The sequence below is a fragment of the Terrapene carolina genome, unplaced genomic scaffold (genome assembly GCF_002925995.2).
Source record: "Terrapene carolina triunguis isolate 2854851 unplaced genomic scaffold, T_m_triunguis-2.0 Scaffold95, whole genome shotgun sequence".
In the NCBI taxonomy this organism is placed as follows: Eukaryota; Metazoa; Chordata; order Testudines; family Emydidae; genus Terrapene; species Terrapene triunguis.
In genome coordinates this window covers 37,082,842-37,104,198 of record NW_020664446.1, presented here as the reverse complement: position 1 = coordinate 37,104,198, position 21,357 = coordinate 37,082,842, and the positions used below count along the sequence as shown (strand labels likewise).

At 40.8% G+C, this 21,357-nt stretch overlaps 1 protein-coding gene across 1 annotated transcript in view; it reads left to right on the top strand.

Moving 5' to 3' along the window:
- The window catches only part of PCDH15 (protocadherin related 15), an 812,634-nt gene that overhangs the window by 499,332 nt on the left and 291,945 nt on the right, over window positions 1–21,357 (top strand). The window contains exons 14-15 of the mRNA XM_026651074.1: window positions 7,000–7,132; window positions 14,935–15,014. Coding sequence (XP_026506859.1) covers window positions 7,000–7,132; window positions 14,935–15,014 — 213 coding nt within the window. The remainder of the gene's footprint in view (window positions 1–6,999; window positions 7,133–14,934; window positions 15,015–21,357) is intronic.

Here is a 21,357-nt window from a genome sequence, read left to right as displayed (position 1 = left end):
GGGGAGTAGGAACGCTGTAAAAAAAAATTCGGGGCACTGCTTTTTGGTGCCCCCAAATCTTGGTGCTCTAGGCAACCACCTAGTTTGCCTAAATGGTAGCACCGGCCCTGTTGTTGCCTAACTGAGACATTCTCAGGCAAAGTAACCAAACTTGATGCCTGTTATTTCCCTCCTTAGTCGAAACAGTAGAAGGCATCATCTATTCCACCACAGTAAATGTTCAGCTGGGATGACAATCTTATTTGACATCTATGTTGTTTGCAACCATTGATTACTATCATAGATGTACACTATTGATGTTCGTGAAGTGATTGCTGCTCTTAGGACTCCAAATCATACTGCTCTTTTTGTTTAGCTTTATCTGCCTCTTTATACTTCTGCAAATCCCCAGTTCCTCTGATATCAGCATCTAACATTACAGGTATTATAGTTCTCAGAGATCTGTTAAAATGAATGAATGCAAGTGACAAATCATGTTTTGCTGGTGCCCGCCTATAGTTTAGCAGTACTAAGTACAGATGAGACTCTGCAGCCTTTTTCAGTAGCTGCTTTATTATTTTAACATTACTTTCCACCATCCTATTGGATTGGCAATAATGGGGACTAATGGTTACATGTCTAAACCCAATGTGATGAAGCAGAGAAGCCACCTACCAGCACAGAAGGGGTTAAAGAGAGCCTTCAGGTTCAGCTAGCCCTGTCCTGTTATAGCTGCATCTAATGCCAGGCCTGGAGAGGGGAAGGAGAAGGAGATAACCCAGTTCAGTTCATGGCTGACTGGTGAAGAGGCAGGAGCTAGCTGCCTCCCTACCTGAGGGGAAGGATCACCAATCTGCCATCTGAGTAAGCCATCAGGAAGCAAGCACTGTCTTCCTGGCCAAAGGAGACTGAGAAAGAGGCCTAGGAGCTCAGATGACTGAAGCATGGAGACCTGTGGGGATTCCAAGCCCACCAAACGTACAGCTGCCTCACCCAGAAAAATCTGGGACCACAGCAGGATGCCACCCAGGGTCCACGAGGAGGTCACTACTAGAGAAAAGCCACCACAGCAACTTGGACTGTAGGGGCCTGTGACGGGGCATGACTCACCACTGTGGCACCTCCTACTGGCTGTCTTGGGAAATAGCTCTGCACCCTCTCCTGATGGTGTCTTGCTTGCCCTCACCTCTGCTCCTGGACCAACATCACTCCAAGAACTGTGGTGTCCTCTTCATGACACTTCTCTCCAGCTGAGCCACACTCCATGGTCTCCCCTTCTGGGGGACCTGCAGTCTCCACCCAGCCACTTCCCTCAGTGGCAACTGCAGTCCATTGTCCCAGGACCACTTCCCATGCAGCTCCAGCACCCTCTTCTCCCCTTACTTCAGGGCCTGAGCCTGCAGGCCCTAGCAGCCAGCCAGGAGCTCTCTCTAGCTCCCCAGTCGCTGTTTGCAGCATCGAATTGTCCCAAGTGTTGGGGCTTCTTCACCCTGCTAGGAGCCTGGTCTTCTCCCCTCAAATTCCAGTCAGTTACTGAACTCTGTGCTCTGCCTGCCCTTCTTATATGAGCCTGCTGGCCCATGATTGACCACTCCTCTCAGCCGCTTTTTAATTGGCTGCCTCTGGCACAGCTTCCCTGGGTTGCTTTTAACCCCTGTTCTGCCAGTGAGGGACAGCCACCCCATCACAGGGCCATTCCCCAAACGGAAGGGACTGCAGTAGGAAGTAGTTCAGGGCAGTGGACATAGACTCCCTGATGGGAGATCACCTACTCAGGTGTTGACTTACACAGGACCCTGGGCTGGGACCTGCTTCAGTTCCCCCTTTTGGCAATAGTAATAAGTGATTCATGGCCTCCCATAAATATAGACATTAAACTTTTTACACCCATGGACTTAAGTGAAAGCCTACTCCTCTATTTCAGCGTATATCAACACTCCGTTTTTGTTAGTGCCAGTGACACACAAGCTACTGGTCTCCAGTTTTGACCATACTGCTGTAAGAGGAATGTGCTAATACCCTTCTTGGAGGCACCCATGGTCAACTTAGTTTTACTCTTACTGTCATGGTACTTCAGGACTAGGGTCTCTTTAGCTAACTCTTTCAGTTTTTCTAATGCTTTATTAAGATTTGCATCCCGAGCTCATTAGACATTTTTGCACACTGGTGCTCTCAGGTTGCTGGTTTGGACAGCTAGATTAGGCATGAATTTCCCCAGTTCACCATTCCAAGGGATCTTTGTTTACCTTCTTTATCTGTTGAGGCAGGCATGCCTCTGCCTTACTGTGCTCTCCCTGCACGCCTTGCGGTGTTAAGTTCTCCCATGGATATATTTTCCATTACATGGAATTTACATTTGTGTTTGTTTGGCTTTAACGCAGCACCTCTTGCTCTTTCCAGGGTTGCCCAAAACCTCTGGTCATGCTCTTCTACTTCTTTTCCCCTGATCAAAACATCATCTGCATAAACTTTAGCACCCTCAATACTGTCAACAATTGTTGTTTTCCTATGAAATATCTCAGGTGGTGAACAGACCCCAAACTGTGTCCCTAAAAGGGGTAGGTTGAATGTGCATGAACATGTGCATGTTTTTTCTGCAGAGCATCTGCCAGAACTCTGCTGACACATCCAGAATTGAAAAATATTTGGCATCAGCCACATCTGTCAACCTTTCTCCCCTCGTAGCTAGTAGGAAATGTTTCCTTTTTTATATATGAATTTAAGTTAGTAGGTTCTGTCTTTTTTCCCCCTACAATGATCAGTTAGTATAGCCACTCTGTTGGTTCTTGTACTCACTCTGATTCCCAAACCAATGGCCCTATCTAGCTCCTCTTTTAGCCTCTCCCTTAGGGCAAAGAAAACTTTCCTTGAGGTATGAGTTGTGGGACAATTAGGCTCTTTCATCTCTATTTTGTATTCTGACTACATCCGTATCCCATCCTCATATTCTTCCTCGATTGTTTTGTTCCCCTGCTTCTCTGATGATTACACCCTCTTGATCAGACCAAGGGCTTGACACAGTTTTAACCCAATAATGGGCTGTCTTTTCCCTGGTACTATTACAAATGTTATATTTTCTACACATTTGTTATTTATCCAGATATCTAGTTTATATAATCTTTTAGTGGGGATAAGACCACCACTATAAGCCCTGGCTTTTACCTGCTTACTTTTCACTATCTGTGACTTTTCTTTTAGTGCTAAAAACACTGTTTCTGGCAACACATTAGTTTGTATACAATGTCCAGTTAAAATTAATAAATGTCCCATTTGATTTCAGGTTGAAAATCCATCTTCTGCTGGAAATAGTGCCCATTTCTCCTATGAAAAAATCCACTGAGATGGTGTTGCTGTCATCATCCTCTTTGTCCATGCTGTGCATACTCTGTTGGTGCTTCTAAACTATTGCAAAGTGATGTAATCTGTTGCATTTCTTGCTCTTTTCTCGTATGTCTGTTCACGACCTAGCTTGTGCTTGTCATCACAGCATGTGCAATTCCTTGTGCTGTTCTTGCTTGACTCTATGAGCACCATGTGCCTTTCTGTCTCAGGTCTCTTTTCTTGTAGTAGTTTGGATTCTCAATCAAGACAATAGTGTCATAATACTGTCCACCCTCAATAAGGTTCTGTCTGGATTGGGTGGCTTCCACTGCTTGGCAAATTCTAATTGCCTTGTCAAGAGTTAATTCTGGATCTCCCAGTAGTCTCTTGAGTTTTTTGATCTGGATTCTAATCACAATCTGATCTCTTAATAGAGACTAAGTTAGTCCCAAAAAATTGCAAAATTGTCTCTTCAGCCTTAGACTATGTCTACACCACTGGCAGCAGCATGTAGTGTGTGTAGCAACATGCTGCAGTGAAAAGCAAGTTATGTCCGCCCTGCAGTGTGTAGCTACATGTTGGTGAAAGACTGGCAACAGGAAGGCTTCAGCAGTGGGGATGCAGCAGGAAACCTCTCCCCCACCTCCCCCCGCTGCCCGCCGGAGCTTTTTCCTGATGCAAGAGTCTTTCCCTATGGCGAGGGAAGGCTCCAGCAGCGGGGAGCTAGTGGATCCTTTCCCCATTGCCTCCCAACCTCTTGAGTTTTTCCCTGCAGTGGGGAGCTGCTCAAGCCTTTCCCCACTGCTGGAGTCTTCCTGTGGTGGGGAATGGCTCCAGCAGCAGGGAGGCAGTGGGATGCTACACTGCTAAAAGTAGTAGGGTTGATAAGGAGGCACAGCTTGGGTGAGTGGAGTGTGTACTTTTGTGCATACCCATGCCCTTCAGGCAAGTCTTTACTCAACTCATTTGAGTTGTGCCTCGCTAGCTACACTGCTATTTATACCTGTGCTGGGGGGCTGCGCATGGGTATGCTTCATGCCCCCAAAGGTTCTTGAAAGAGACCTGCTTTGTTCAGTCACCAATTCCAACTGCATCTGCAAAACAGAACATGGCCTTCTGCAGTGTCCTTCCCACAGCCTTCCCGTCTGGAAAGCTATACCCCTTAAAGGTGCTACAATTCCCAATACCACTGGTGGAACTGCAGCATGAAAGTTACAATTCAACCGTATACATGTATGTGAACTGACAACATTTGATCTGGAATTTTCAGTTTCAGATCCAAAATTTTACAAAGTTTAGGTCTTAGTTCTGATCTCTGTTCTGAAATGGTTTCCCAGTACAGAAAATCACATTTTCATCTTTCCACGTTGTGTATAGTACATCCATCATGTTTAAAGCGTGGGAAAGTCTCAGGTCCGGATCTTTTCACTTTATATACTATAATACTTTTCTCCCAACAGCTTATATGGCCTTTATGTACTCTTATAAACTAAATGGCTACGAGTGGAGAGCACTTCACTAATGGATTGGGAATAATAAAATAGTAGTCATATAATATTATAGTGATACCTTCTATTTTACGGGTTGCCATTATTTCACTTCTTTGACCTTACCTTAAAGAGTTGAAGAAAATTTGCTAAATATTGAAGGCCTCATGTAGGAGCAAAATACCCCACATTTTTTTAAACTAGACTTAATTTATATTAGTGTGGTCATTATTAGGACATTAAAGAACCATGTAAAAGAAGAGAAAAAGACTTTAGGGTCGAATATTCAACAGAGGAAGCAAAATGTATACCATAAACACCTGAATTTTCGTACAAACAAATATTTACATACGCATATCACATACAGGTAACAAAGGTCCTAAGTGACCATTTGTGTGTGCAAATGAGTTATTTTCCAAGTAAATATGCAGTTGCCTATGGTACAATAAATTTTTGTGGGCTCATCTATTGCACTCGTTTTTGAACATTTAGCTATTGGATTTTTTAATCCAACAGTGTAATAACATTTAGATTTTATAATGTAAGTGTCCAGAGCATTAGTTCATAGAATAGATTAGTGAGATTTGGGGACATATTTTAGAATACATGAAGAAGTAGCGAAATTTAAAAAATTTTAAAAAGTGACTTTTGCCTAATGAAGTTTAGAGTCTGCTTTTTTTCCTTTTTAAATGTCCGGCTTCTGTTCCAAGTAAATCAGAGCCATTTATATTCATTGTGTCAATAATCTTCAGATTAGAGCTTCTGAAACATTCATGGAGATGATAGACTGTAACCACCCAGTGATTTGTGTGTTGTAGGTATATACCATGCACTCTAATGGAGATTTTGTACTTGTGTTTAAATTGTGATTGATGCTTAATTTGCTTTGTTTTCACTTAAATTTCACTATTACACTTAAATCACTAGACTTTCATCTCTTTAGGCTATAGGAGAAACTAAGTTTGGCAGCTACTCCCTAGAGAACATTTTCCCATGTTGCTAAACAATCACACAGTGTGGATAGTGGCTGCTCAGGTACCTAAGGATGATGTGCACTGGGAGAACTATGTAGGGAGGGTGTGGAACATTTAGCTAATGTCTGGCATGATATAAGCAACATGAACATTTTCTAACTTTACACCTAAAAATAAATTGTGTCTGTAATATAGCAAGAACAAGCATGTACTGTATCAGAATCCTGTACAGCTAATTAACGAAGTATTGATTAGTGATGTGTATTTTATTGTATTTAACTAAACTTATCTTCAGTTGACAAAAAGTGATTTAAAATTCATATTCCTGAGTACCTTTTAGTAGATTTTTAAACTATTCATATTTTATATCCTCTGGAAAACGTACATGTTCAGATTTCTTCCCAGCAGTTTTAGACATATTTGTTTGTCAAATCATGATTTCTTTTACTTCAGCCCCCTAAAGAAAATGGAGATTTAAAGACTGTCAATTAGTGTATGCAGAGGAAAATGTCATACTGGGACTCCTAGGCACGACAGTAATACAAAAACTAAATAATAATAATAATAACCTGCTGTATAATGATTGCTTACTAGGTGATATGTTTCCTGATAACGAGGCACTGCTTTATGGTTATGGAGATATTGTAGACATTGGTAGTATAGTAAAGTGTGTAGGCTAGATCTTCAGTTGTACTGAGATGTAAGAGAAAGGTGCCTCTAAGACACTTTTCCCATTCTCTTTATCCTGGAGTTGCTGTGGGCTATTTTGGCGCTCAGTGTTAATTTGGAGGAGCCATAACCTAGAGTGCTCTGTGTTCCAGCCCTGTCCCCTCCTCCAGCCACCCTGTCTTCTATCCCCGAAGAAACATAGCTGGCTTTCACCAGTCAAGGATTTCCCCCAATGGAGGAGCATGCATTAGTGTATCAGAATTTGACACTGTGTCAGAAAAGACATAATACGACTCAGGGATTTGGGGGCTCATTTTTGCAAAGCACACACCAAGTTAGTTCCTTTTAAAAATATTTAAGATTTTGATAGGTTGAGATGGGAGTCTGGGTCATTTCTGAGACAATGCAGGAAGAGGTAAGACTTGAAGAAGGGTTTTGAGCAGGAGAGAGAGGTTGTGTGACCTACAGGATTAGGGAAGGCAGTCCATAGATATAGGAATTGTAGGTTATATTGCCATTCTGCTTTAAATTGATTTTACTTGGATTTGGTTCTTTTTCTGTCGTTGCAGGAGCTCCATCACTACTGTTTACATTGAGGTACTTCCTCCAAACAATCAGAGCCCTCCCCGCTTTCCCCAGCTGATGTACAGTCTTGAAATCAGTGAGGCCATGAGAATTGGTGCCATTTTGTTAAACTTGCAGGTACAGAATACTTCAGTGTAAGCCTTTACACAGCTACTTCTGTTTACATGTGTGATGCTCAGGGTCCTGTCCTCCTCCTGTAGAGGTCAAAGTGAGGATTAAAATCTATTTCGTAACAAAGACATAGCGCATAAGAAAATGCTGACTTGGCATTTTTGTAACATTTCAGATTTCCATCATACCAAAATATATTCATGCATAGCTTTTAACCAGCCTTTTGCTCAGAAGTGTGATAAAGAATAATAGGTTATATTTAAACTTTTCATTGAATTTAATATTTGTGTAGGTTGTCAGCATAAAAGCCCTGGATATTGAAGGGCTTGTATTTATCCACCAGGCAGTTACAGTGGTTATGCAAACTTCCCTATAATGATTCACTAGTCTCAACAGAAATGTGTCCATTTCTGTGTCCATTGATTCCTTAGCCTCTCTGCTGATACTGCCAAAAAGGAGGCCAGTTGTGTTTATTGTATCTGCCCACTATGAAGTTCACTGACACTAACAGCTCATTGTTTCACATGTATTATGACTATTCAGTTGTGTAATTACTTTCAGACACTGCTGACTGGAGCTTGATTTGAACCAGTGACCCAGAGGCAAAATGTTCAATGTCCCAGTTAGAGTCCTCTGATGTCTCATAACTCGGGACCTACTATGCCCAGAATCAACAAGCTTTTCCAGATAGGAAGCTGAGAATCTTCTCTCTTTCTAGTGGTTTAAAATTCCTATTTCTGTTCCTGAGCAGTCATGGTATTGGACCACTGAACCTGTCAGTGGAAAAGGGCTTTACCTCTGAGGCATGTGATTTTGGGAGGTAATTCCACATTTAGGGAAGGAAGAAGGAAATGTGTGTGTGTGTGTGTGTGTGTGTGTGTGTGTTTTTAATTGCTGCTATTTGAAGGTGCTCCGAAGTTAGCAATGGAGTAGATGGATTAGTGGGCAGGGTACAGCTGAGGTGGTCCCAGATGTATGTAAAATGCAATTCCATGTGGTCCTGCAGTTCCTTACATGACTCCAAAAGTCGTTATATGTTGTATCACTACATATAGGCTATGTCTACACTATGAGCTGTGGGTGTGATTCCCAGCTTGCGTACACATATGCTACCTCAGTGAGACCTAGCGCAAATGGAAATAGTCATACAGCCACTAGCAGCACAGGCAGAGGAAGCAGCAGCGTGGCTTAGCTGTGCCAAGTGCAAACCTTCCTCAACCCAGTAGGCATGTGTATGTGTATGTGAGCTGGGAATCACACCTCTAGCTCATAGTGTGGATGTAGCCTTATTGTGTGTCTAGATAGAATACAGTATGTGAAATCATTATAATATACTCACTTTGAGCCTGATTCTCTTCTCAGTTTGCTATTTTTATGCTGTTGTAGAATCAGGCCCTTGTAATAAATGCAGCACAAAACCATGAGTTTTTCAATAAATCTGGGCTGGAGTTTTTAAAGAAGCCTAAAAGAAATAGGCATCCCTATCCCAATTGGATTTAGGCAACTAATTCTCTTAGGCTCATTTAAAAAACTTAGCCTGAATGTATTTATCCCAAATGGAGTTTGTGCTAATTGTTGTCATTGGGTAACTAAAACTCAGTAGTGCAAAATAGTAAGAGATAGCATTTAGGGCTGTCAAACTATTAAAAGAATTGCAATTAATCGTGAGGTTTAAAAAATTGTCATGATTAATTGCAGTTTTAATCACACTGTTAAACAACAATAGAATACCAATTTAAATTTATTATAAATATTTTTGATGTTTTTTCTACATTTTTCAAATATATTTATTTCAATTACAACATAGAATACAAAATATACCGTGCTCATTTTCAGACAAGTACTGTAGTACAATCTCTTTATCGTGAAAGTGCAACTTACAAATGTAGAATTATTATTATTTTACATAACTGCACTCAAAAACAAAACAAAGTAAAATTTAAGCGCCTACAAGTCGAACCGTGAAGGGGCATAAGAATGTTTTCATATCTGACTTGTAAATACCTTGCAACCCCAGCTGCAGCAATGCCATGCGAACACCTGTTCTTACTTTCAGGTGACATTGTAAATAAGAAGCGGGCAGCATTATCTACCATAAATGTAAACAAACTTTTTTGCCTTACCAATTGGTTGAACAAGAAGTAGGACTGAGTGGACTTGTATGAGGTGAATTGAAAAATACTATTTCTTTTGTTTATCATTTTTACAGTGCAAATACTTGTAATAAAAATAATAATATAAAGTGAGCACTGTACACTTTGTATTCTATGTTGTAATTGAAATCAATATATTTGAAAATGTAGAAAAACATTCAGAAATATTTATAATAAATTTTAATTGGTATTCTATTATTGTTTAACAGTATGATGAAAACTGCGATTAATCACAAGTATAATTTTAATCTAATTAATTTGTTTTGCTTTAATCAAATGCCGTAACTGCAATTAATTGACAGTCCTACTAGTATTGCTTGGACAATTTTGACCCGAGAACTCAGTCTGTAGTGAATGAGGCCCACATACCATAGTCTGGTTACCTCAACAGAATGCAGATGCTCAAAGGAATAGAATCAGAGACAGTGGACTAGATCATCAGCTGGTATAAATAGCATAATTCAATAGAGCTCCACTGAATGGAGCTACGATACTCATCAGAGGATATGGCTCTGTATGTTTGCCATTTTCAGTAAATTTATTGAAAACAAATGTTCTAAACCAGAATGAAATAGAGGAACTTTAACTGAGTCTGATTCATGCAGATGCATGGGGAAACTTTCTGTTAAATAGTGTGCTGAACCCCTGACAAAAGATTAGCATAATTATGGATGGTTAAACAGACACAAACACCCACACTGAGAGAGGACAAATAATTTAGCCCAACACTGAAAGTTACCTTTTGGCACACTTTTACTGCCTGTAGTGTGTTTTAGAATTACACAGCCCAGCTCTTTTGGATAATTTTCATAGCCAATCATAAGCTAGTTGTCTCTGAAAGCATTGAAAAAAGGGAGCCAGCAGCAGGCTGAATCAGGAATAGGCATTAAACTGGCAGCTGCTCTAATGCAGGAATATGCAATCCTTGAGGCTCAGGTTATCTTGTAAGTAGCAAACCTTAGCTAGTTTTAGGATATTGGATAATGCAAACACAGTTTTGAAAAAGTAAATAGAGTGTTGAAATGAGCATTGCCCTTTTCCCAAAGTTTCCAAATTAATTTTCAATATTTGTTTGTAAATGTTGCATTGTAATATCAAGTTTTGTAATCAGAAATTTAAAACAAGGGTTTATTTAATCTAGTTAAAATTATCTTTAGGAAAACATGTCAGGCCTAAATTACATTTGTAGAGAAGGGGTGATATTAGCCATGCCAAAGGGGGCATGAAAAAGTCATGATCCTTAAATCCCTTCTCAGTGACTTGGTCAGCTATGGAGGGGAGCATTTAGATGGTGTAGCTAGCCATGGCCACACTCCCATTACGTACCAGAGATCCCCAGATATTATCACTAAGGATATTTTGAAAAGAGCATAAAACATTCTAATTATTAAAGAACAGTGCTTTGAAAATTAAAAAAAACACCTTATTATAATATACATTCAAATTATAACTTTGTATTGTATAATGTGTATCCTGACACACAGCATGGCATATGTGTAATATTTTATTATTAAATTCAAATAAGATATTGCAATATTTAAGCAAAATATTTAATGGTTAAATCACAAATATATCTAATAAAATTTGTCCAAAGTCTGTTTGTCTTGAACATGTGTCGTTTCCATTGAGATCAAAGAGACTGCTTGTGATTTTAAAGGTTAAGCACATGCATAATTGTTTGTAGGATTGAGACCTTGTTTTGTTTGGTAGGATGGAAGTGAGAAGTATTGGAAACAAAAAAACCACATTTTAAATCCTTGTTCATTTAATTCACTTTTGTTAATTTTTGACACAAGATTATGATGACAATAGCCAGGAAAGACCAGCTTCTTTTGAGAGCAGGTTCTTTAATTTTTTTCTGAACTATGTGACTCCTAAGGCCTTGCAATGTATTTCAACTCCTAATAAGTAATCCTCGATATTTCAAATATACCCAATAGCTACATACACTTAAAAATTCCACTTTATTGGATATTCTAATTGTCAGTTCCTTCTATTAACACACACATGAAGGAAAGTCCAATTTATTTTGTATGCTAACTCCACATATTTTAAAATGTACCCAGTTGATTACAACTGGTATTTTAATAGCAACAATCAAGATTACCTTAAGTAACGCAGCAATAAATAATCCCCACTGTGTTATTTGGTAAATAAGACTGCGTTTATTGCATGCCTAGAAGCTGTTTATTACTTCACATTCTGCCAGCCATTGTTGATTAAAGCTTAAGTATGCAAATGTTCTCATTTTCTTGAGATTTCGATAAACAGGAATAGAGCAATTACCATCTTATTGAGGTGTGCTCTACAAGCAGGCAGCAGGCAGTTATTCTCTAGGGGTGGCAAAATGGGTGCATTTAATTGATCTTGAAATATACAGGTGTCAAAATACAATTTTATTTAATCAGCTGATCCAAATTTAGAGAGAGATGATTTTTATTGGGTTGTGAATCTTCAGTTTTCTTTGTGTTTTTACATGATGTACTTATTTGAATGTAATTGATTAAGATCATACATAATTTATTTTGCTATTACTTGTGCATTTTAAAGAAGCACATACGAACCTACCAAATCAGTAATAAGTGCATTTCCAAGTTATTGGGGAAAGGGGGAGTGTCTTTGTTTCTTGTGTGTGAGAGTCTGGATTCAAGAAGAGAAGGGGGAAAAAAGCTGCCAATGTTGCAAATTTGATCGACAGTCAGGATAGTGAATTTGTCAACTATGATGGGGAAACATAAAGGGTTCTGAAAAGTAACAGAAAAACAGTGACAGTTAAGAGATGTGATGCCAGACAGAGGGGAAAATGTTAGGTGTGTAGAGAGAGAGATTTAAGACTCATCAATATAAAAATGATGTTGGAGACCATGGAAATTAATTGAATATTAGAGCTTCTTAAAAATATGGCGTTTTCCACAACAATTTTTGTCAGATAATTTTTCCCCATTTTTTGCTTAAAAAAATGAAATTTTATTGTCCAGCTCCCTGACATGGAGATGAGTGTAGAGGAGACAAAGGATAGACCTCTGGGAACACCAAACAAAGTGAAAGAGAAGGAAGTGGATCCATCAGAGCTAAGGTTGAAGAAGCAGTCATCAAGACAGGCAAAAAAACCAGGAAAGGGCAGAAACATAGAAGTCCAAAAAAAAAAAAAAGAGAACATTAAAATGAAACTGGTGCTCAAGAGTGTCAAAGGCAGCAGACAGATTAAGGCGGATGAGTATGGGAAAGAGACTGTTACACTTGGAAAGGAAGAGGACAGTTTCAGTGGAGAGGACTGTAATTATTTATGCAAAGTGAAAGAACTCCAACAGGGGTGTTTGAGAGAGACCCATCCCTGAATAGCCAACAACATGGTGATTAGAGGCCTCACCTGGGATGTGGGAGACCCTTACTGAAGTCCTCCATCTCAATCAGGCAGAGTGAATGCCTTACCCACTTGGCTATATGCTATTCTGGGGTCTCTCCCTTGTTTTTTTTTTTTTTTTTTTTTTTTTTTCCTGGACCTGAGAAACCTTTCTTAATTACAGTTTCATCAAACAGATTTCATTTTGACTGATCATCATTTTTTGACCCCCAAAAATTGTCAAAAAATTCCCAACCAATTCTTCTCTTAAAGAGATATTTGAAAGAGGAGAGGGTAGTGGCTTACAGAGCAGTCTGTGATTGCTGCTTTATACAAAAAGGGCAGCATGGGAAAAAAGTGTAAAGATACTTACGCTTTGGGCAGTCAAATGTGGCAAAACTGGTGGAGCCGAGAGGCTCAAGAGCGGATCTAACTTGTGTCAAATGTCTGAAGCCCATCAGAGATCATATGCCATCTTGGGATTGCCAGAACACAAGGAAATGCAGCCACTTCTTCACCCAAAAGCCAACACATACCTTGTGCCAAGGGCTTTGGGAAGAATATTTAGGAGCCTACTCTGTCAGCTCTATACCTGATGGAGATTCCCCCATGCCAGAGGAATCACCAGCAGGGAAACTGTGTATCTGCTTGATTTGTACTGCCTCAAAAGATTGATTGTTGCCTCTTGAACTTTTTAAAATAATGTTTGGCCCTCAGGCTCAAAAGGTTGGACCCCACTGCAGCCCATCATCAGTTACCAGTTGAGGGGGGATTTGTTAGCAGCCTTCAACTACCTGAAGGGGGTTCCAAAGAGGATGGAGCTCGGCTGTTCTCTGTGGTGGCAGATGACAAAACAAGAAGCAATGGTTTCACGTTGCGGCATGGGTGGGGAGAGTCTAGGTTGGATATTAGGAAACAGTATTTCACTAGGAGGGTGGTGAAGCACTGAAATGGGTGACCTAAGGAGGTGGTGGAATCTCCATCTTTAGAGGTTTTTAAGGCCCGGCTTGACAAAGCCTTGGCTGGGATGATTTAGTTGGTGTTGGTCTGCTTTGAGCAGGGGATTGGACTAGATGACCTTCTGAGGTCTCTTCCAACCCTAATATTCTATGATTATGAGTTTTACCATCACAATCTTTCAGCGAAAACAAAAAAAACAAAAGAAATCCCCTTTTGTTTTTCACTTTTATAAATGGGTCTACTAATAACATTAGTTTTTTTGCAGACTATATATAAGTTTTTAAAAAAAAAACTATTATGAGGATGTAGAAAATAGAATTAAATTCTTCTGGCCTTTCACAGCATTTGTATTCTTCCTAACTTACACTAAAATCTTGTCAATTATGTAAACTATCTTCTATTTTTAAACCAGTTACGAGAGATGTTTATTAATGTCAACATTCTTTCAAGTTTGCTTGGACAGCTTTTGAGAGAAAAGTATTTGTGCAGTTTGCAGAGCTTATTCAGTAGTTATCTTCTGGTATGTGCTTGGTTTGCAAATTCCAAGAATTCACACGTCAAGTTTCTTGTTGTTTTTCTTCTTAAAACAGCCACTCAACATGTGAAGTTCAGGTTCATGGAAACAATTTCAAGAGCAGTTCTGTTAATCTAAATATCAAATCAGTTGTTTCAAACGTTGTTTTTTAGGGCATTAAAATTTGCCCAGGGAAGGTAACAACGGCATGGACAATTATTATTGTGAAATCATTTTTTGAAAGTATTGTTATTAGCACAGTTTCTGGTTCTCATCCTGATCTTCCGGGATGCCCCAGGAACCTGAAAGAAAAGTCAGAAGGGTTGTGATTCAGGGGTGAGGGTCAGTTAGAGAAACATCAGCAAAAGGATTGAGAAAGATGGCAAACAAAACAACCAGAAAGTAAAGTATCTGGACGAGAAGAATAGGGGAAAAGTCCCTCCCTGAGGGTTGTCAAGGAAATGTCAGGATTTGGTCCAATCAGAATATATTTGCACAGCCCTTAAAAATAATAGAAAACATAAGTACTTAAATAAATCATAAATTTCATATGCTACTTGTTCATACTGGTGGTAATAATTTGAAAGTGTATATTTAAAATAAAATATTTTTGTATGTGTTCAGAATATTGATGTGATGCAACTGCATAGTGAATACTGCACATACAGCCATAGCTGATAAAATGGAAACAGTAAGCACTGATTCCTCTTGAAAAGATACTTAATACTTCAATGGGTTGATTTTGAAGGTTAATTTTACAGCATCTAGATTGAACAGCACTAACCAGCTTTGTTAGCATCTATGACTATAACATATTATTTTGATTGTTTTTCTGAAGGCCACTGATCGAGAGGGTGACCCAATAAGATACCTCATCCAAAATGGAGATCCTCAACATGTTTTTAATCTCTCTGAAACGTAAGTGGAAAACCCGTTAGAACTGAATTTTTAATTCTTCTGTCAAATGAATATATAGATTGTGAGCAAGAGAAACGACTCCTAATCAGAGGTGTTCAGCTGTTTGTTGTTCAGCTCTTAGCTGTTAATGAGAGCTCACTCGGTGATACTGAGCTCTGAAATTTTACACAGGGGACTATTTATTTATTTTAAACATTTTACTAGCTAAAACCTATTGAAGTGGAAACATTCCATTTACAAGAGTGACCTGGGATTAATTAGATGCCTTTAAAGTTGTCAGCCTTTTGCTAATGAAAGGGATATTTTTACTTACTTTCTAACTTTGAAAAATACTACTCTGTAATGAAAAGGAAGATTTTTTGAGCTATTATTTTAAAACTAGATATTTCAGATACCAGTAAAATGGGAAACATTTAGCTTTTCCTAAGGTTGAAAATCTCCTTAATTTTAGTAAGAAGAGGATATGTTATTAGATACAAGCACCAGATAGTGCCCCCCATTCTTTCATGTGCCTGCAATTTACATCCTGCCATTCTGCCAAATGTTATTCCTATTCAAAGGGAAAGGGAGGGTAAGCTGACTTCCCCCTTGCAGAGAATGGGAAGAGAGTAAGCAGGGGTGGAGGGAAGAGGAGGGCTTTTGTTAGGGGCTTATATGTTAATCTAATTTAATCAGGTTTAAGGAGTAAGTGAAGAATTGCAGAGACTTCCTTACACCAATGTGAATATACCAAAATAAAAGACAATAGATCCATTAAAGTTCAACCCCTAATGTTTGGATGGGATCAGCTAATCTAAATTTAATGTATTTTTTAGGTGACCTTTACCTTGGTCTCTAAGCACTAACAACATTATGTAAAAAGGTAATTGGTAATGGGCTCCCCGATTGGCTACCCCACCTGACTTCAACTCTGACCCTTGGCTCTTCCATTTTGCTCCCAACTTTGGTTCTGACCCTGGGTTCTGATTCCTAGCTACCAACTCCTGCGCTAGCCATGAGGCCTGACTCCTGCTCCAACTGCTTGGCATGACTGCCTACATTCCAATCATGGACATGCTCTGAAGAGAGTGTTGGTTCTCAGGAGAAATGCCTACAAGGCTGTAACCTCTGGGGGAGGGCCTGCATTGTTTTTGAAATAAACCCCACAGGTGTGGCCATTAACTAACTTCACCTTCCACTACCAGGGTTTCAATGTATATATGTGTGAGGGTAGTCATTGCTGGAACAAGCGTTTATCAAAACCGTGGGCTTTTATTATGACTGTAGTCTAAACTCTACTGGCACACAGTTCCAAAGTTGGTGTCACTTGCTACACAACACTCGGTCCTCAGTATCTAAGTGTTTGTCTCCACTGCAATAAAAGACCCATGGACATGGTCACAGCTGGCCTGGGTCAGCTGATTTAGGGTCACAGGGCTCAGGGTGTGAGGCTATAAAATACCAGCGTAGAGCCTGGGCTCTAGTCCGAGCCTGAATATCTACACTGTTGTTTTTAGCCCTGCAGCCTGAACACTGCTAACCTGAGTTAGCTGACCCAGGCTCTGAGATTTGGTGACACAGGTTTTTTATTGCAGGTACCCTAAGAGTCATATTCTGTGTGTCTTCAGGTGCATTGTCCCTGTTGGACACAAATCTATTTAAGATATTCATGACATCAATTCATTGAAGATTTTTTTGGATTAAGACCAAGACTAAGATTTTGAATTCAGTCAGGAAACAAATTAGGAGACACTGGAATTTGTGGGAAACTAGTGTGTTGTGCTCTCATCATCATCAATCAATCAATCATCATCTTATTATTATTTCTCAGTATTACACATAGGGATGTTTTGTTTTGTTTTAAACAAATACCCTTCATAACATACAAGATATTTAAGCATAAAAAGGGAAAAGCTACTGTTTAACATTTATCTCCAGGAGTCACCAATAAATCCTGACCACGAATCAACTCTGTAGGTTTGGGTACTCAGATGTTTTGTTTAAACCTCTGCAGAATTCCAGCATTTTAGTTGTTCAAGTTCACTTGTTTGCCTTTTACTTTCCTTAAAATTCTGCTCTGCCTGAGAGTGCTGTCTTCTGGACATCACCGATTGTGATGTCTTGCACTCCTGTCATGTTCTTGAGGTCTCATTCATACCCTTAAGATTCACACCAAGTGTTCCAGTAATCACTAGGATCGTTTTTGTTCTAGTTTTCATAATAGTTTTACTTTCATACTTCACTATCTTCTCTTTTTTTTTCATTTTTATGTTTCTGTCTGCTGCTTTGGCACCTCAATTCATATGGTGTTGTTTGTCTTCTTTTTACAACAACTATCAATCCCATTTGCCCGCAATGTGACAATTGCCAGATCCCTTAGAATCTTAGCCTCCTCGAGTGTGCTTTCAATTTGGTGGTTGTAACACTGCACGGTTCTTTAAAATGCATACTTGCCACAGAGGCTCCAGTGTAGACACTTGGTAGCCTCATTTTGTCTGTTTACATAGTCTCTCTAAGCTGGCTCCCACAGGAACCCAACACTTTAGTTTTTAGTATTTTATTTTATTTTATTAACATAGCATTTAGGAGCCCCACTTATGGACTAGGACCCATTGTGCTAGGCATTGTACAAATATAGGACAAAAAGATACAAATACAGGACAAAAAGGCAGTCCATGCCCGAGACAGCTTAGTTGCTTGGGTGATTGGCTGTGCATTCTACCCCAGCAGCAGCCTCCATACCATAGTTGTATAGAGTCTCTGGTACAATGATAAAAGCTTGGGTCCTTAGAGTGACTGGGTCCTTAGAGAGGAAAAGTTGTGCTTTCCTAGCCATCTTAAGATAAAAGGCAATCCACGCAACTGTAACCATCTGTGTATCAAGAATAGTGAAGAGTCCAGTATAGCCACTAAGTTTTTCCATCTTTCATGGTGTGTGGTCTGTTGTTAGAGTATTGTCAAATTTCTTTGAAGAATATCCCCCTTCGTACCATCGTCACTTCTGTCTTTTCTGGACTGAGTATGAGCTAAGTTCTCTTTCTCCATCCACTGATTTTTTCCAGGCATTGAGACATCTTGTGCAGAAAATGTATTGATGGTCAGCAAAATATATAGTTAGTGTTATCTACATGTTCTTGACATAGGAGTGACGTCTCATAGCCTCTTATAGATATTCATAGATTTTAAGGTCACAATCATTATCACCTAGTCTGACCTCCTTCATAACATAGGCCACATCACCCACTAATTCAGTGAAACCAGATTGATTGATGTAGAGTCTATCTTTTAGAAAGGACATCCAATCTTGACTTGTTCTGCCAAGTCAAATGCTATTTGATTATGGTGGAGTAAGAGCACAATATAGGAATAGCAGCATGTCCCTGCGATTGTTCCAAGAATCTTTTTATTGTTCCAAGTCATTTACATTAGATACTTTTCTTAAGAGCCCAGATGCACTTAGGACCCAAGCCAAAGACCATTGAAATTACTTGAAAGTCTCCCATTTATTTTAATTGGAGAAGGATGAGGTCCTTAAATAGGAAGCTTTTTCATACGTTTCAATTTAGGTAATTGTGTGGAAGCTTCAAAGCTTGCCTCTCACACCAACAGAAGTTGGTCCAGTAAAAGATATTACCTCAACCAGCTTGTCTCTCTAATCTAGGTAATTGTGAGTGTGAGTAAGGCTGACTCACCACTATGTGCCCTTTGGAAGTAACCACACAGTGGGGTGAATTGATGCGGTAATAGTTTAAGTACTAAATGACCAGCTAATTAATTGGGTGATTCTGCTTCTCAACTGGAAACAGTTGAAAGAGAGGCAGCGTGAGACAGAAGTGAGTAGAGAAAGCTGGAAGGAAGGGTTAGGGCACGTCTACACTGGCAAAGTTACAGCACTGGCAGTTATAGTGCTGGTCAGAGAGTGCAGAAGGAAAACAGCTGTTGTGTGTTCACACTGACAGCTGCTTGTGCAATAGTGTGTTCACGCTTGCGGCACTTGCAGCGGTATTCGGAGTGGTGCATGCTGGGCAGCTATCCCACAGAGCACCTCTTTCTCTTTTGCCACTAAGACTTGTGAGAAGGCGGAGGGGGTTGTGGGACATCCCAATGCCCCATGATACATTGCTTCACATCCCAGAAATCCCTGTGCTTCCGTCTGCATTTGGCATCATCTTTCAACAGTTTGTGTACTGCCCTGCCTCTTTCGAGCTGCAGGAATGGGTCCCGAACTGCTGACCAGTATGCTGCTTGCTCTGACCAACATGTCACGAGTAGCAGTAGAGTTATTCCTTAAACTGCAAAGGCAAGAGGAGTGCGACATTGATCTCGCCACATATAGTAGCTACGTCACGAGATTGCTTGTGGCACTGAGTGGTGGGATCACATTGTGATGCACGTCTGGGATGACGAACAGTGGCTGCAGAACTTTCGCACGAGGAAAGCCACATTCATGGGACTGTGTGATGAGCTCGCCCCAACCCTGCGTTCAAGGACATGAGAATGAGAGCTGCCCTATCGCTGGTGAAGCACATGGTGATTGCATTGTGGAAGCTGGCTACTCCAGACTGCTACCAATCGGTCGGTAACCAGTTTGGAGTGGGAAAGTCGACCGGGCCATTAATCGCATCCTGCTCCAAAAGACCGTGGCTCTCGGCAACGTGCATGACATTGTGGACGGCTTTGAACAAATGGGCTTTCCTAACTGTGGAGGGGCGATAGATGGCATGCACATTCCAATTCTGGCACCAGACCAAGTAGCCACAGAGTGCATTAATCACAAAGGGTATTTCTCAATGGTTCTCCAGGCACTTGTGAATCACCGTGGGCGTTTCACAGACATTAACGCAGGCTGGTGCATGATGCACACATCTTTCGGAACACTGGCCTGTTCAAGAAGCTGCAAGCAGGGACTTTCTTCCTGGACCAGAAGATCACCATAGGGGAAGTTGAAATGCCCATTGTGATCCTGGGAGACCCCGTCTACCCCTTAATGCCGTGGCTTATGAAGCCATACACGGGGCAATTTGACAGCAGCAAGGAGTGGTTCAACAACAGGCTGAGCAAGTGCAGAATGACTGTTGAGTGTGCATTTGGCCGTTTAAAAGCCTGCTGGCGATGCCTGTATGGGAAGCTGGACATGGCTGATGACAATATTCCTATGCTTATAGCTTCATGCTGGAAGGGTGAAAGCTTCACTCAGGGCTGGACCGCAGAGGCTCAGCACCTGGAGGCTGAGTTTGAATAGCCAGAGACCAGGGCTATTAGAGGGGCACAGCGTGGGGCCATAAGGATCAGGGATGCCTTGAGGCAGCAATTTGAAGCTGAAAGCCACTAATATTTGTTGCTATGCTCGGGATTGCAGTGCTTGTAATGCTAGGAGGTGATTGGTGCACATGGTGCAAGAAGGGGCCTTAACATAATTGTATGTTGCTTTGCAGTGCTCTTTTTGCTTTCACGTAATAAAATAAAGATTGCTTTCAAACAAACACAATTCTTTTTTTAAAAGACAACAACTAGAGTAGAGACTCCAACAAAAAAATTCATCAGCAGGGAGGAGGATAGGGGAAGGGAAGGTCTCAAGAGCAGGAGTGGTCCTGGGATGGCTACAGATTTGTGTATGTCCAGGGATCATACCCAACCTTCTCCTTTGGAGTACAATGCAGCAGGTGCTGTACTTCAGCAGGGCCAAACTGCAGAGGGATGGGTGTTGAGTGCAGTGGGTAGTCGGACTCCACAGTGCTGGACTGTGAGGAGGGAGGAGTGGAATGCTGCCGGTAGAGAGTGGAGCCAGGAGGTTGATAAGAGTGTGTTGGCAGTGTGTGTGTGTGTGTGGGGGGGGCGCATGGGAAAGAGTATTGCGACAGCAGCTTCAGGCGAGGGCAGGCACGGAGCTACTCGGTTTGAAGAGCTAGTATCGCCTGAAGCGTGTCCACTTGGTCCTCCATAATGTTTAAGAGCTGCTCTGTGGCTTCTTTCTGGTGTGTTGCGTTCTCCTTTTGGTCCCTCTTCTCGCTCTCCCGCCACTCCTTCAATTCCTGTTTCTCAGCAGCAGAGTGCATCATAAACTCACGGAGAAAGTCCTCCTTAGTTCTCCTTGGCCGCTTTCTAATTCTGCACAGCCCTTCTGCCGCTGATAACAAAGAGGGAGGCTGGGCTCCCAAGGTCATCTCTGTGAAGTTTAAATGCAACATTTTACAGAAGCAGTATTGTTTGCAACACAGACAACACTGATTCAGTGTTTTAAAACACAGCCAGTACTCACACACCTGTCACTAACTGGCTGACCCCAGGAAAGCACACATGAGCCACAAGACCCCCAAAATGGTGAGTAGCCGCAGGGGCAGGGTAAATCACTCTTCCCGGACCC